Source organism: Rattus rattus, chromosome 1 (genome assembly GCF_011064425.1).
Source record: "Rattus rattus isolate New Zealand chromosome 1, Rrattus_CSIRO_v1, whole genome shotgun sequence".
Taxonomy (NCBI): Eukaryota; Metazoa; Chordata; class Mammalia; order Rodentia; family Muridae; genus Rattus; species Rattus rattus.
The window spans coordinates 173,962,394-173,979,730 of record NC_046154.1 but is presented as its reverse complement, the minus strand read 5'-3'; the positions used below and the strand labels follow the sequence as shown (position 1 = coordinate 173,979,730).

At 41.7% G+C, this 17,337-nt stretch overlaps 2 protein-coding genes across 4 annotated transcripts in view; one reads left to right on the top strand and one right to left on the bottom strand.

Annotated features, from left to right (window-relative positions):
- Positions 1-10,715, top strand: part of Plxnc1 (plexin C1) — a 152,433-nt gene extending 141,718 nt beyond the window's left edge. Inside the window, exons 25-32 of the mRNA XM_032917107.1 lie at positions 140-194; positions 2,137-2,168; positions 2,261-2,368; positions 3,447-3,610; positions 5,135-5,282; positions 6,905-7,045; positions 7,132-7,206; positions 8,294-10,715. Coding sequence (XP_032772998.1) covers positions 140-194; positions 2,137-2,168; positions 2,261-2,368; positions 3,447-3,610; positions 5,135-5,282; positions 6,905-7,045; positions 7,132-7,206; positions 8,294-8,398 — 828 coding nt within the window. The 3' untranslated portion in view covers positions 8,399-10,715. The remainder of the gene's footprint in view (positions 1-139; positions 195-2,136; positions 2,169-2,260; positions 2,369-3,446; positions 3,611-5,134; positions 5,283-6,904; positions 7,046-7,131; positions 7,207-8,293) is intronic.
- Positions 10,716-11,201: 486 nt separating this feature from the next.
- The window catches only part of Cep83 (centrosomal protein 83), a 110,719-nt gene continuing 104,583 nt past the window's right edge, over positions 11,202-17,337 (bottom strand). Inside the window, exons 14-16 of one of the 3 annotated variants that reach the window (XM_032911613.1) lie at positions 15,231-15,334; positions 12,629-12,818; positions 11,202-11,838 (exon numbers count right to left, since the gene is read on the bottom strand). In XM_032911613.1, the coding sequence (XP_032767504.1) occupies positions 11,734-11,838; positions 12,629-12,818; positions 15,231-15,334 (399 nt within the window). In that variant the 3' untranslated portion in view covers positions 11,202-11,733. The remainder of the gene's footprint in view (positions 11,839-12,628; positions 12,819-15,230; positions 15,335-17,337) is intronic. The other 2 variants (XM_032911615.1, XM_032911614.1) reach the window with 2 other exon arrangements.

Here is a 17,337-nt window from a genome sequence, read left to right as displayed (position 1 = left end):
GGTCACCTGGCTAACCCTAGCCTGCATATCAAATGCAGCAGTCCTTGATAAATAACAATCGAGAGAGCTAGTTAACCTAGTTGAAGTTGAGAAAAACCATTATATTTTGAAAACTCACATGTTTTATCTCTGCTTTCAGATATCAAATGGATCCACTATAAAAGTCTTTAAGAAGATAGCAAATTTTACTTCAGGTAACCAATATAACACTATTAACCTTTTTTCCCCCCAAGCTTTGCGAAATATTGCCTTTTTTGCTTATCTTAGATATACAGTCACAGAGGTATGACTGAGTTGTTGCTATGTAATTCTCCAGAAGCCAAGAAAAGCCATTTTGATTTGTCTCTAGTCCTAAGAACACAGGTTCTGCTGGAACGGAAGGGAACTGTAACCATATTAGTAAAGAAGGCCCAGCACAAAGGAAGTCACTGTCTCTGAGCTGTTAGCTCTGTTAGCTCTGTTAGCTCTGAACCCAGGGCAGTCTCAGCCTTGTAGCTCTTTCCCAAGTCCTCAGTAGAATGGGCACCAACAGCACAGACCGCCCCGCACACCCCGCACACCCCGCACACCCCGCACACCCCGCACACCCAGCACACCCAGCAGGGACTTGCAGATGATCACACTGCCCAAGACAGCTGAGTGAGCAGACAGCCCCTGCGGAGTCTCCAAGACAACATGTAGGCTTCCCAGGCAGTGGAGATTGGAGGAGCCCTTCTTCTGTGACTCCCGAGCTCAATAGATGACCTTAGTTAGACTCAGCACCTAGTCTGTGGCACCACATCCCTTTGCTGATTCTCACCTCGAATCACAACACTGGGCTGTACAAAGCCACCCTGCTGAGTGGCTGTCATTGAGAGTGAGGAGAGAGCTGTGGCTTTGAAGACTGGGCCTTTAGACTAGCCTGCTGCTTTAGGACCAAGTAGCAGGATCTCAGGCTTGATCTCTTTATGGAACACACGCATGCTCACTCCCTGTCCAGTGTGGCTGAGAACCAATTTGATTTCTGTCCCTCTGATACTCAACCCTTTACCCCCTGTGGCAATCCCAGTCCTGGATGACCCAACTCTTAGCCAGGCAGCCACAGGAGAATGGCACTCAGCCATCCAGTTAAGGCTGGATGAATTCATGAAGTTGAACTTGAACAGGGATCTTGATAAAGCCTGAGGCTACTAATTTTTCAAGCACTTAACACTATTCTCCAGAGGGCTCCTTCCACGACACAGAGCTGCTGCTGTAGGGCTAGACAGGGACTTGGCCTTGTCCTACCTGTAATCCTGACGCCTTCAGCATCCATTATCCAATGCAGCAAGGCACTCTATCTGTTTCCTCCGCCCCCTCGCCTTCAAGGCCGACCTGTCACCAGTGCTTTAGGACGGCCTAAATCCTTCCTATACCACAGATTTCTCTTACTAGTGGATGGTTGGTTTTCAATGGACTATCTCCCCTTCTTCTTAATTGCCCTAATTTTTAAATTTTAGTAGCATTGCTAGGTAAGAGTCCCACTCATTGTCAGGGCCTTCGTCTGCCGAGACCCCCACTCCCCACTCCCCAAGTTCTCTTCCTCCCAAACATCCTCTTGCTTGGTGACATTCTCGGTTTGCTTGCCCTCTGAGCTGGACACATTAGAAGGGGTCCTGTCTTAGAAGGGGTCCAATTCCTTCCCACCCTGGAGCCTTCCCTGATTTACCTGGCTAATCATTTACTTAGGTTCGTCTGTAACAGCTCTTATTCAAAGAAATCTCCTAGACTCAGGTGGACACTTTTTTTATACAGCTCTCCCTCACTGAAATTAAGTAATTGTGCAATTAGTAGCAGCAGGAACAAGGCTGGCTTAACTCTGGCTGAGGTTTGGCACACGGGTGCTCCAGGTCTATTTGTTGACAGGCTAGGACCCCTCCCCTCGTCCCCAGTTAAGTGTTTACTTAGCCCCTGCACTAACATTTGCTCCAGTCCCTAGCCCTGCCTCACACTGCTCAGGTGCAGCCGAGGAAAGTGTTTAGCCATGAAGAGCCCAGTAGATAATAGCCGAGCTGTTGGCTCTGGAGCACAAGCGGGGCTTTTGTTGAGGCCAATTAGTCCGTGGTTGTTTTTTAATGGACTCCTTTTTCTCTTTCTCTCCCTTTCTCTGGTGTTTAGATGTGGAATACTCAGATGACCACTGCCACTTGGTGAGTTCAGCAGCCTTGTGCTGCCCACTGAACGGCATGCCTTTCATAGCATACCATTTCCCCAGGTAATCATGTACTGTCGTCTGTTTTAGATTTTGCCAGATTCAGAGGCATTCCAAGTAGTTCAAGGAAAAAGACATCGAGGGAAACACAAGTTCAAAGTAAAAGAAATGTATCTGACAAAGCTGCTGTCGACCAAGGTACACTTACTGCTCTAGGAACGCTTTCATGGCCACCTTGGGGGTATATGATGTGTTCAACTTAATTTCCGCTCAAGTGTGAAAATGTTACAAATCCCTTGTGCCTTCTAGCAAAGCAAAATGAAAGTTTAAATTGTAGACACATCCTCTACCCCCTTCAGTTTTTATTTAACTGAAGAGAGAACAGCACTTTATAAATTTCTACTGCAGCATCTTCAATCAGGGCATTTACTATTGTTCCTGCTCCTTTACCATCTCACTATTACTTTTTAGGCTGACAGCATAATTATTCCTTTTTGTTTACTTGTTATCATAGATAAGCAATAAAACTCCTTTGAAATGCAAATAAAACGAGGGGGAAATCTGTGACGATTAACCTAGTAAATCTTACTGCTTTTTTTTTTTTCCATCTTGAAATTAAGAATTCTGTTCACTTATAAAAGTGTTAGATGTGAAAGTCAGAGGAATACCAAATCAGGAGCAAATTGCACTGCATCTCTTTTTTAGGGATTAGCATAAGTCTCTGGATTTCTTCTCCACTAAGAACTGTCACTGTTCCCTGGTCTTGTTAGCTTGCTGGGCAGGCTTCCTCAGCAAATCTGCTCAGACCTGTGTGCTAGGCAGAGGAGTGCCTACACCTTTTGCTTTTTTCAGTTTTCCCAGAGAGCTGTGCCTTCATATTTGACTGCTTTGGGAAGTCAAAGCCTGAGATGAAAATGCAAGCAAGAACAAACAGATCTAGCAGCAAAGCACTGTCACTCAAGTTTCTACAGGCTGTACCTAGCAAAGGTGGAACATTAGTGGCTTCTAGTGGCACACACACACACCTATACCTACCTCTACCTCATACTCCCTCTATAAACAGTGATGCTGTCAACAAGTTTATGTACCAGATTTATATGTGAGCAAATTCAGGACCCCTGTCTCATCTCATGCTAGCCTCGTTTGAGTTTCACATTTCCCCCTCAGCTGACTTTTCTCTGGCTGGTATATCACTCTCTCTGAACTTGATGCTGGCTTTTCCATTAGTTTTTCAAAACTACCCCCATGTATTTCAGTCTCCCATTCTGTCTTCCAGGTGGCAATTCACTCTGTGCTTGAGAAACTCTTCAGAAGCATTTGGAGTTTGCCTAATAGCAGGGCCCCATTTGCTATAAAATACTTCTTTGACTTTTTGGATGCCCAAGCTGAAAACAAAAAAATCACAGACCCTGACGTCGTACATATCTGGAAAACAAACAGGTGGGAATGTAGGTGATTACTGGCTGTTTTCAAGAACCTAGAGCAGAATATTAAATAGTTATTGTATCAGAATCTCTCTCAGGGTATGACTTCTATTCTAGATAAAATAACAAAATTCTCTTATCTTTTAATGCATGAAAGGGGAATGTTAGACTAGCGAAGAATGAGAAATTAAGTGTTTTATGGTTTAACCTATTATCTTTACTAAACTGTTATTATGCCTACAATAATTGCTTTATAATTTTCAAGTTGTGTATTTACGCAGATTCTACATGGTTCATGCTTTTGTCATTTAGTAGTAGACAGTGTTATTTATTTTACATTTACCTTAAGAAGCGGGATAGCCACATTTGTGCTAGTATCTTCTCAGAAGATGGCTATAGCTTACTGCTTCTACTTGAAATGCTTTGCACCTCAGCTGATAAAGACTCAGACATGACACAATAGTATGCCTCTTGTGAGCTCAAAGCCCTCGAAACGCTAGCAAGTAGTAGAGGTGAACTTTAAGAGCTTAGTCAGTCTTTCCCTTTGATCTGGGTTTATACCCTTCACTCTGGCACACTGCTATCCTCAGTTCCAGCCTCATAGCCCAAGGTTCTGCAACTCCTACACCCAGCCTGACTGACCCATCGAAATCCCAGCACCCATGTGGTGGCAGCAGTAAGTTAGGCCAGAGTTGGGACGGAGATATGGGGAGGGCTTTGAATGATTCTCAAGCTCATATTCCAATATTTACTTCACTGCCTACACTGTGCCATATTGCTGGGCACTGTGGTATAGGAAACACTTCAAAGTCTGTCCTCAAAGTGTGCATTCTAGTAGGTAGAGAGATGGGGTGCATTCACTGAAGTGCACCAGAAGGCGATGTGTGTAATGGAGATGGTAAAAGAGGGTAGGAGTATCAAGTCAGGGTGTCCAGAGGTGTCTCTTGGATGAGGAAAGGATTCGACTACATGGAGTAGGAGAACAGTAAGCAGACCACACAGCAAACTCCTGAGATGTGACCTTGGTTGATATGAACTGAAGACATTAAAGGGCCCAGTGGAGATGAAATGAGGTCACTGGAAAGTGGCAGGAGAGGAGACCCTGACTGAGGGACACACAGTTCACGAGAGGAGTAGTAAGATCTGATTCTCTTAGAAGGATCAAGATCTGGGGACAAATAATTCAGGCAAGATGTCAGTTACTTAGACCAGAGTGCCTGCCACACTGAGGACCCACTCAAAGGGGTCAGGTGTAACAGATTTGAGTGAAAATTTCTTGTTGGTGAATGACATCATCCCATATAACCCAGATATGGAAGAAATCATTGTCCAGGGCCATTCTGACCTCTCTAGCCTGCTCCCTCCCTCGCTGCTGAGTCAACCCTTTCCGGGTCAGAGTGATGTTGCCACCTGCTGCTTGTTAGTTTGGCTAAGCAGGTTTATGCTCTTCGGTAACAAGATCACACACACTCATTAACTGGTGAGCGGACCTGGCTGTGTTAAGTCCTGCCTGAGAAGAGATTGTTTTCCCTTCAAACAGCCTCCCTCTTCGATTCTGGGTAAACATCCTGAAGAACCCTCAGTTTGTCTTTGACATTAAGAAGACTCCACACATAGACAGCTGTTTGTCAGTGATTGCCCAAGCATTCATGGATGCCTTTTCTCTCACAGAACAGCAACTGGGGAAGGTAAGGCCCAGCTTTGCTTTCTGATAAATATCCCTGAAAATCACTTCCCGAGACAGATGTTTCACAGCTACCTCAGGTGTCACAACCCTCCTCATAATTGCCAACTCTTACGTTGTTCCTGACTTCACTCCGCTCTCTAAAACCTCCCTGTCCTCTTATTCCTCTCATGTCTTCATTCCCTCCCTGCTGGACAGTAACGACCACCTAACCCACACCCACGGCTCTGCTCCCCACCCCGCCGCTAAACTCTTCCTTTTCATAGTCTAAGTGAATTTCTTCCTACAATGGCATCTTTGCTGAGCTTCTGGGCCTTCCTGACTGGCTCAGTCCTGCTAGTAAATCCTCCTTCATCTGCCACTGTTTGATTCCACAAACGCAGTTTCTTGATGTGTATGAATTACTGCAGGAAACTCTGATCTGTTTGTCTGTGAACTTCCCTAGTGCGTCTCCTACACCATGTTGAAAACACAATGTGTTTGTTTGCAGGAAAAGGAGCTTTTAAAAACATCACTTCCTAGGTTTAGTTAGTCCTTCAGGTACTGTGATACCCATTTTACGGATGAGTCCGAGGTCCAGAAAGTGTCACAGGTCTTGTTTATCACAAAGTAGTTTAGATGATCTCTTATCTGTCTAGCTGTGCTGTGCTTGTCCTTCCCTGCAGTCTGTTAGTGATTCTTCCCACCACACTCAGGCAGTGTGAATTTCTCTTCCCAAGACTGTAAGCTTCTCAAAGGCGGATGTAGTTATCGTCATCTTTGTTCCATTCGATGTCTACCAGTGATACTTGGAGAAGTAAATGTTAATTGAATGGATAGTCATGCAACTTGCAGAGTTCACTTAAAACCCAACATGTACTGCTCAGAAATATCTCAGTCTAGGCAGCCTTCAGACCAATTCTCCAAGCCATTGATTCAGCCACGAGACTCTTGTAAAGCACACTGGGACTAATCACTAATTGGACTATATTCACAGAAAAATTTTAAAACATTCGTCAACAATAATTTCATCTTTACTTAGTTGCGTCATAATGTTGCTACTGTACTTCTATGACACCATGCAAATTTCCAAGGAGTACTTGTAAAATTGGTCATCAGAGTTACCAGTACTGGTGACATGTGCTTCCTGGAGAAACTGAAGATCTTTAGAATCTAGTGAAATAAAGGGACAAGCTAGAAAATCTGCCACTGCCAACTACTTACCAGTTTCACAGTTATATAAAGGGCTCAATCAGTTCTACAATCAAGTCTTTTATAAATGCCAAAATTCACTGGTGGGTGAGGGTGAGAGCAACGTTTTAATTCAGGCTTTTTAACGACCATTAGTAATGAACTGTGATTGAAATAAGTTCCATTGTTACTGTAACTCAAAATCATGCAAAAATAATAATTTTAGTTCTTTTATGAGAGGAAGGCTGAATATATTAGCATTTAATCTGCCTGAAAATAACAGTGACTCACCAGAACTATCTAGATAGCAGTCAGTCACTCAGTCAACATTCACTGGGGCCTCCTGCATGAAGCCTTGTTGGCAGGAAGGGATGCTGGTGGCAGTTCAGTCACACTGAACCGTTGTGCATTCCCCCATGACTTTGTTTGCTTCTTGTGGCTGTTGCTGTTTTTCAGGAAGCACCAACCAATAAACTTCTCTATGCCAAGGATATACCAACCTACAAGGAGGAAGTGAAGTCTTACTACAAAGCAATCAGGGATTTGCCTCCATTGTCATCTTTAGAAATGGAAGAATTCTTAACTCAGGAATCTAAGGTATGGCTACCAAGCAGAAATAAGCTTCTAAATTTGTCATTACGAAAACAGTCATTTCAGAGTCTCTCAACAAGTTTTTCTTTCAGAAACATGAAAATGAATTTAATGAAGAAGTGGCCTTGACAGAAATCTACAAATACATCGTAAAGTATTTTGATGAGGTAAGTTGTTTTCTTTTTTAAATTTACCACTTGTTTAACCCACGAGCCCACCACAAGGACTTGGGTATAGCCTTCCATCCCAAATAGGCAGAAAGGGAGGCCCCGAGCCAGAGTGCACATGGCTGCCGTTCTTGTAGTCTGTCCTGAATTTACATTTGAGTTCATGGGGCCTAAAGCCACAACAACTCAAGTAAACCCTGATTAGTATAATATGGCCCTGTTAAATGGGACCAGTTTATGTTTGATTGTGGTCTGCTAACAGTGAAAGCTAAGCCTGTTAAATTTTACGGTTATGAGATCAGGATACCCTCCTAACTTAAGCAACTATCAATACACGATGTTCTCACTCAGGCTTCTTACGACCATAAGTAGCAACTACCATTCGCCTTTATGACTAATTCTCCTTAATCTGGATTCCTTGTTTCCAAATATATGTTAACTCCCCCTTCCCTGATTCCCCCCTACTCAGTCATGCTGGGACAGGCTATCCATGTCAATGGTGAGAATAGCTCACCAATTCCATTTGCTACTTGAAGATCAAGTGAAGAGCTAAGGTAGGGTAGAGGCAATGAGTCCCTTAAACACGATAAGCATCCCTCCCTCTCCAGGGGCCAGGGGTGAGAAGGGAAGCACTCGGGAGGGGAGGGCAGGGGAAGGGAGGGGAGGGAGAGAGGTGGAAGGAGTCCTCTCTGATCAGGATGCCCCTGCCTGCTGCATTTGAGGAATACTTGCCTGCATGCTGGCTGCCCAGGGATGCTTGCTGTGCTTGGAATGGCTGTGACATAATGCACAAGAAGCCGGGCCTTGGAAGTCGGGGCCCCATATTTGTAAGCAAATAGATGGTATTTCTTTCGGCTTCTATTTCAAGCCCAAGTGTTGTTGATCCTGTGATAATGACTTAGCAAAACAACTTGCAAAGTGAGTATGGAAATGATCGGAGAAAACTGCTGGCATCTGTTTCATACAGATTTTTTTTTACCACTCACAGCATCAGGAATGCAAAAAGAAAGGCAGAGAAGCCCACCAGAATTGTGAATTGTACTGCTAAAACGCTAATATGTAAAATAACTGTTCTAATTGTCAACAGATTCTAAATAAACTAGAAAGAGAACGAGGGCTGGAAGAAGCTCAGAAACAACTCTTGCATGTAAAAGTCTTATTTGATGAAAAGAAGAAATGCAAGTGGATGTAAGCACCCTGGGGCCTGGCTTTATTTGACAAAGTTCTTCAGACAGCTTGGGAGCAAAATGGCTGCTTGAGCTACTCTTTGTCGTTAATGTCTTAAGTTTGCACATGGGTTCCACTTCCAGCACTGTCTTTTAAGAGACCAAGGCACACGCACAGCTTTTAGAAAGCGTTATCAACTACTGTGCCTGTTGGTATGTCGTGGGAACCTTCTGTAAATAGAGCTGAAGTGGTTGTTGCAAACAGCCTCCTTGTTTACAGAGAATACAGGGCCAGTAAGCAAGTGTCAGTATTGTAACTAGTCTCCACTTAAGCACAATGGTATCTAAGTGGCTTTGTTGGAAAACTACAGCTATGTAGCACTTGTGACTACACTGTACTCCTGCGGAGGGAAGGGGATACCAACAATGCTCACACTGTGAAAGGAGTCATGTGGAAATAAGGTGGGGGTGGTAGGGCAGCCCTGAGGATCTGCAGCATTCGGTCACTTTCCCCAGGAGTTCTCGGAAAGGCTGAAGGCAGAATTTGGTAGTGTGTACACTTAGCATTCGTGAGTGTGTGTGTTTAAACCAAAAACTAACAGTGTTGCAACATTGTTGAAAGGGCTCGTGTTTTTCAGTGGTTGCCAGCCGGGCTCATCAGCTCACCTCCATCTCATCAAAGCAGCTCTAAAGCAAGGAGAGTGGGTGGGTTTCACTGAAATGCAACAGCAGTTTTCCTAGACTCTGTCCTACAGTGTCTCCTTTTTATCTTTTTCATGTATCTGGTAGTGAACATGTTGGGTATTGTAAGAAAAGAGTTCATGACTTTACTTCTGTTTGATCAGAACTGTCTGTGGATGTGTAAGTCACTCCTGTAACCTTACATTTCTGTGCTAGTGTCTCCTTGCTTTAGATTTCTGGTGAACCCTGTGGTTATAAATACTTGTGTGTGATTAAAATAAAAGATACATTTTACATTTCATCAAATTGTTGTTCACATTGGAGTATTATATATAAATATATATTTGAGGCCCAAGGCCTGGAAAATATTAGTACAACTTGGTATCTTAGTCTTACTATGTACTTTTTGAAAGTATTCCTTACAGGAGAAAGATTTAAAATACTCATTTTATTCGTGCCTCTTTTTTTTTTTTTTCAAAGAATTTCCTATCGAGTTATAATGTAGTCTTTTTTATTGCTGATTTTTTATTCCCAAATTTTTGCTGCTCATGACCAATTTTAATACCACTGTGTTTTCCTTCTATTAAACAGAAGTAAAAAGTGTAATCTGACAGCTCTCTCACTTACCTTGTAGCGGGCACCTTTTACCCTTGGTGTTCCAAACCCCCCAGTTTAGGAAGGAATTTTCTTTCAATCAGCAAATAAACCATTGAGCACACATTCCTTAAAACCATTTACCAGCACTGTCTGGACCGTCTAGAATGCAATGTGAATTGTCTTGGTAAACGCAATCCTTTTGCTCCTTACTATCCCATAAAGTAGAAGAGAGGGGATGCCTCAACAGTGCAGTTGCTGCCCCGACAGGCACCTTCCCGATCCTATTTCTTGTGACTATTGTCTGTCCAATGGACACATCTCAAAACTACTACCAAATAGTTTATTTCTAAGTAGAAAGGTGAGAGGTCTGGTCCCCATTTAAAGCTGCTACTGTCTTCAAAGAGGTGAAGGCATTCATAAGAGAAATGCTGGAGGAGACTCGAGAGCCAAGGGTAGGAGAATTGCCCAACCAACCCCCTTCTCTGGGGAACAGGGAACTCGAAGGCGGAGCCTCAGCTTTAGCTATCACGGAATGCCACATATGATGAGGGTGTCCCTGTCCAGCTCTCTGACTGCCTCTTCCAGGAGTTAGGAACTTTGGGCAAGTCACTTACCTCTTTGTGCCTCAATTTCTGTATACTCTTTCTAACCTACCTCACCGAGGTGGTGTGAAGGTTCACTAGTGTATGTAGTGTTTGTCAGTCCTCCAGTGGAAAGCACTATCTAGATCACACTTTGGATCGCATTAGGCAAACGCACAGAATGTCCAAATTAGATGTGTGCTGAAGACAATCAGTCACTGGGTCTCTCCTCAACAACTAAAGAAACAGATGACAAACGGTATCTATTTTCAAGTTTCTTTGCATATTTTTGGTGCAAAACAATTACTTTATAAACTTTTTTTTTCTAACACTAGTGTCTAAAGCAGCATTTAAAAGTTACTTCTGTTACTTTTTCTGTATTAGGATTTAAAGTCTATTTCTTACTGTATACCTGACTGAAGCTGTTCTTGGAGATGAATGTTTTAAATGTCTATATCCAGAAATAAACATTTTGCTGTAACAACTGTGGACTGTCTGTCTGTTCTAGTTACAATAGGTTTCTTAATCTAAATTACGTTTCAGGAACAAGACACACACATAAGCAGCTCCACTGTGTGAGCTGAGCGCCGCTCTCTGACACCCTGTGTTCACCGAGCAGCCTGGCTGCAGAGACTTCTGTACAGTGACAGGTCCACACAAGCTTGCGCTTTGGTTTGTTGACATGAAATTATTCCAATGGAGTTCCTCTAAAACATGCTACATACAGAAGCTTCCAATGGCACACAATGAAAAACAAAGGAAATAAAACATAGTTATTTGATTCTAACCAAACGGTGAGAAACCAAACTAAATATCAGCAACATTTCAATACCTCACTGCTCCAAAACCAATAACTGTGCAGAGACAGCCATGGGACCTAACTTTCTAAAACTCACCAAAGCCAAAGAAGTGACGCCATCTCAACTGTTTAGCATTTACTCTATGATCAGTAAAAGTCAACACAAACAGCATAGATACAAAAATATTTATTAAGTTATTCAATAAATTAAATGCACAGCTTTTAGGAAAGGTAAGGATTTCTATAATATACATGTTTAGAAACTTTTAAGTGTTTTTTATACTTTTAAATGATCATCTTTTCCAAAACTTTTATATATAGGAAAGGAGATATTTACTGATCTTGTTATTACCAAGGAGACATTTCAAAGATAAGGAAAAGGGACTTCAGGATGGATATATTTCAAGCAAAATGTCAGAAAATATCAACAAAATAAAAATTAATAAATTTGAAAACTTGATTTTTAATTAACTAGTTCCTTTTATTTTTGCATTGTCAAAAGATTGTCAATGCATGTCCTAAATATATGAATACTTCATTTTTCTTAGTATAATCCTAAAATCTTGGAGCCCTTGCAGTGCAGCGCATAGCTAGTACCTTGTCTTGAGGCAGCTCGATTTTGGCAAACAGTAAGAAAGCACCTCAAGGCCACACGTTAAACTTCATACTTTATTGAGTTTCTGGCTTTGCCTTTCTTCCAGCATCACTCCCCGGGAGATCCAAGTTCCTCTAGTTGTTTTCTTTGTGTAGTTTCTAGCTCTTCCAGTCTTTTGCGAAGGAGAGAGAGTTCTCTTTGATGCTGTTCTTCCTTAAAAATGACACATTAACAGAAACCTAGAAAAACTAGGGAAGTCCCTGCCATCGGCCTCCCACAACATGGCACAGAAATGACTTTAGTAATCTAAAACTAGTCACCCTTCTCTGCTGCCTCAGACTCTACTCTGAAGTAAAATCCAGTCTCTTCCTCCCTAGGAGTAAAAGTTGCCAGGGAGCAAATTGGACAGTGCTATGGGCAAGGCATAGGTAAACAGAGGTGGCAGCTTTCAAGCAAGACTATAATGTCGGTAATTTACTAGAAAGCAGCACCTGCTCTGGTCAGTGACTCAATCCGATGACTGCAGTCTCATGGCTGCACTGTAGTGTCTCATGACTTAGGCAGTCCGTGTTCTCAATGCCATCCAGTCAAAGCTCTGGGGCCAATAAAGACAGAGCCTAGGTTCTGGATTAAAATAGGCTAGGGTTAAAAAGGGCTTAGCTGTCATTTATTCAGCTTGGGTCTGTGGCACATCATCATACTGCTCTCAGTTCCCTCATCTATGGACCGGGAAGAAAAATGGTGCCTTCTCTCAAAACATTTTCACTAGCATAAAATGAGGTTTCATATAGAATCTGCAGTGTGTTGCACTGGTTCTTGTGGGTTGTACAGAATTATGCTGCAAAACTAAGCTACTCAGACTCTGTAGTGAGACCAGCTCCTGAGACCAAACACTAACACAGGGTAAATCTAATCTACTCAGAAAATATATACAGTAAGTTAAAACTGCCAAACAAAACAAAACAAGCTACAGAAATGTTTGTCTTTTTTTAAGTGTTCATACCTGCAGATGAGGGGGAAAGGAGAGTTCCACTCCAGGAACTATAGCTGAGGACTGGAAGTTAGCAGGATTGACCGATGCTGCGGGAAGCATGTTAGGAACCAAGATTAGACTTCGAAACTCATTATGTCTTCTCTGTATGTCCTTTAGTCGTTTCTGAAGCCTTGTATATTCTTCAAATGGAACATTTTGTCTTAAAAAGAAGAAAAACATTTCTGTTCTTTAATAGTTACACACTAATGAAACCAGAATATAGTTTTTAAATGGAAGAAAGATTTTTATTTTTTTAAGATTTATTTATTTATTATATATAAGTACATTGTAGCTGTCTTCAGACACACCAGAAGAGGGCATCAGATCCCATTACAGATGGTTGTGAACCACCATGTGGTTGCAGAGAACTGAACTCGGGACCTGTGGAAGAGCAGTCAGTGTTCTTAGCTGCTGAGTCATCTCTCTAGCCCTGGAAGAAAGATTCTTAAACTGTAACTCCACTAACTGAAAATTTAAAAGGAACAATGGGAAAATGGCCTTTGTATCACCTCACCCCACACTGCTACAGCTGGTATGGATTCTCTTTGTAGCCCAGGATGGCTTTACACCTCAAGTGGGGATTATTAGGTGTTCAACCACACCCAACTACCATATATGTTTTTGGTTTTTTATTTGTTTGTGTTTTTAAGAGTCTTATTAGCCCCGACTGGCCTGGAACTCCCTGTTTAGACTAGGCTGGCCTTGGTCTTGCAATGATTTGCTTGTCTTGGCCTCCCGAGTGCTGGGACTAAGGCATGTGCCCCCACAACTGGCTCTACATATTAACAGTGGGTGATTATTCGCACTGCAAACTACCAGCTCATTATAGTTTGTCAATTTAACCAAAGATTAGAAATACTTTGAGAAAAACTTTAGCACTTTTATTTTTATTTCTACTCTCCTATGAATGCTGAAAGTCAAAGAAGACACTTGACTACAAAAAGTTAAAAGTTAGATTAAGCCTTATGAAACTTTTTTTTACATGAAATATAGTCAAATTTTAAATAATAAGCCTTTATATTTGAATATACTTAATTTTGAGTGTAAATGGATACTGATACAATAAAATACAGTATTTGGCCTCTGGCTCCCTGGAAACTCCTAAAACTCTTGGACACTCCTGTGAAGAACATCACTTGTACAATAATGAGGTAACTCCTGACCAGGAACCCTACAGAGCTTTAGAAGGAGCCGGTCATCAGGAAGAGAAAGATATGATTACAGAGTTACGGCTTTCGGTCCACCACACCTCCACCTCTGGAAGGCTGAGCTGATCATCAGTGACAAGTACTGCAATCTACCTATAGAACAGGGCTGCCATAAAACCCAAAAGGCAGGGCTGGGGGAGAGTGACTGCAAACGTGAGGACCCGAGTCGGGGCCACAACACTCATGTCAAGCAGTCCAGGGGAATGCGAATCAGTGATCTCCCGCCCTCCCTTTCATTTACAGTCATACACATGTACATGCTCATGAGGTGGGAAACAGACAGGGTTTAGGGAACTCTAGGCTTGCTAAATACACGGGGCCTAGACAGTGGTGTACAGGGCACAAACACCCCCCACCTATCCAAACGGCTGCTCCTCTGTGCCCTTCATCGCATTATTTTAAATAACTGGTAAATCTACGGTAGTTTCCTTAGTTTTGTGAGCAACTCTAACGAATTAATAGATTTGAAGCACAGAGTCACTGGAACCCCAATTTACAGCCTGTAAAAGAGAGGTACAGGTCATGACCTAGCTTTATGACTGACATCTGAAGTGGAAGCAGTCTTGTAGGATTGAGCCCTCATGTCATATCAGAACTGACTTACAGAACATTTGGACAGTGTCCATTAGAGAATTCTTCTCCAAGAACATAGAAGAAAACATTGCTGCTCAATAGGCAATTTCCATTTCAGAAAAGTCAAATTCTTAATTAATTATCTAAGACTAACATTAATAGTTCAAAAAGATTTTATCACCTTAAATCAAATGGTTTATCAATGTCACTATCAGCAACTTAACTGAATAAATCTTTTCAGCTCTAGGAACACTAATGGCAGTGACCATTAGATGACACAAAATTCAGAGTTTGCAGCCATAATGTTCAGAACTATGCCACTGCTATAACTTTGTTGCCTTAACAAGAACTCATACCACCCCTAATCACAAAACTGTATGGGGCATTGAGTGTCCTTTTTTAATATCACACAATACCACAAATACCTTACACGTGATAGAGACTTTCAGCTTGAACAGCTAAGTTAGAAAGAAAGGTAAACGGTAAGAAAGAATGCTCAGCAGCAAGGCGCTGGCTTGCTGCTTTCCACTGCTTTCCCAAAGGACCAGTGCGTGCTTCCCAGCAGCCACACAGTAGCTCACGACAGCCTGCGACTCCAATGCCAACAACCTCACGCTGTTCCCTGGCCTCTGCAGGTTCCTCAACCGTGTGGTACATGCAGGACAGAGACACTCATACACAGTGGACACACACAAACAGCAAACAGCGACAAGTGCTACACAACAGCAGGGGGGTATACACAACAGCAGGGGGGTATACACAACAGCAGGGGGGTATACACAACAGATTACCTATTTAACACCTGGTTTTCTGTCTCTAATTCTTCTTTCTTTGCCTCCAAGACTTCCACTTTCTCCTGCAGTCTCTTCAATTTATTCTCATGAAGAGATTTTCTCTAAAAGCAACAAAAAAGATTAGTTTGAAAAAATAAGCTGATACATAATTTCCTATTTGAAAAAGACTATGGTGGATACTTAAGGTTTTTCTTTTTTAATTTGGAGATTAAGATTTTCAGTAAATACCAGGGATAGATAGAGTTAGTATATGGCTTGTACTGGAACTGCAAAGACAAGAAACTCAGATCTACCTGCATTCTCAGTGTAACAGTGTCCTTATGTATGCCTGCCAGAAGACTGGCACCAACAGCAATTCATTGCAGCAGGCTAAAGAAAACAGAGGCAGACCTGACTGAGTAGGCCTGCCATGTGCACAGTCTGGTGGATCACAGTTAAAGAACCTGGGACACAACTTAAAATTAAGAGCCTATTTGCACTGATAAACTGCACCAAAGCACAAAGGGAAAGGATGGGCGTGCTAAGATAAAGCACAAGCCAGTATCTTAGTTTAAACGTATGTCTTTCTAAACGCTAAGAGAAAAATAAATTTAACTTTATAATACATAAAAGAAAACTTTGTAAATGTGAACACTGATTTTTTTAATTAATGGGAACATCAAAATATACAAAAGAACTACATGAACTTTTCATGCATTTCATGCATTTTTTCAGTTTTTATAAGCAAGTTTCAAAAATACAAAGATACCCATCATGCTGAAACTGATGAGCAGCCGCAGATCCCTTAAATAGTTCCTGACTGTTTATTGAAGCATAACAAGCTTATAAAGGTAAATGCAGAGCTCAATGAAAATGCACAAAGCAAACATGGGTCAGGAGCACTGCCAGGACAGTGTCCATGGCTCTCCCCCTCGCCGTGACCCCTCCATCATCTGAAAAGGTAACCAATGAATGTATTTCCAAAGCCAAGGTTCTGCCAGCATTTGAATTTCATTTCATGAATTGAAAGATAAGAGTACATCCTTTTGCAGATGATGTTTTCTTTTACTAAACATGCTTACGAGTTATGTTATTTCCTCATTCATGGCCACATGCTGTTCTTCCCTTCTGACTACTACATGTATTGCACTCACCTAGTCACTGCTAAGGGTCACATAGGTACTTCTACTTGGGACAGAACTAGAGGTGTCCAGAGGAACACCACTGTGGGCACGACTTAGCCTTTAACATCAAATGGCCTCCCCAACGGCCTGCTGGTGCTCCTCCTGGGATATGCGCCCTGGCTAAGTTTCCACTCTTCTGCCTTAATGACTGTACTCACTGACCTGTGACCTGAGAGCATGGAGTCCACTCACCCATCAATTTCATCAGAGAAAAGAAACTATAGAGTGTACAGCCTTTGCAACACTTTTCTCTAAGCAACTTATCTGTGCATAGAAGCAATGCTATTGAACATTACAGTGACAATTTTCCATTGCTATACTGTCATCCAGTGTACAAATGTACCATATTTTAACTTATTTTCCTATTGATAAAAATTTCAATTGTTTCCAGTTTGGAATTCCAGTACTAGCAAACTTTTTTGAACATACTTTTCGTAAATATACATACTCATTCTCCATAAATATTTGACCTGGAGTATTCATATTTTGGCCTTAGTATATTTTACTACTTTTTAGAAATGATTCCAATTACACAACCACCAGTCTGACATTAGAATTCAGGCTGGTCTACATCCTTGCCAACATTCATTATAGTCAGTCACTTACGTTTTAGCCATTCTAGTGAAATATATAGAATCGTATTGTAAACATTAGTAAATTTTCCCAATATGTATCTAAAGACGTTAAATATCCTATCAGTCATCTGTATTTTTTTTTAGGGATGTTGTATGTACACATGTGTGTGCTTGGTCTAGTTTTACTCAATAAAAAAAGAAAAAAAATTTTTGAGTAATCTGATTCTTATGGATAGGAAAGAGTTCTTTAAATATCCAGGTTATGAACCCTTTTATAGCTTATATATTACAGATTCAAGTCTGTTGGGGAATTTTCTTTTCATTTTTAAAATTTTTATTTACTTCAATGTGTATGTGTGCTTTGAC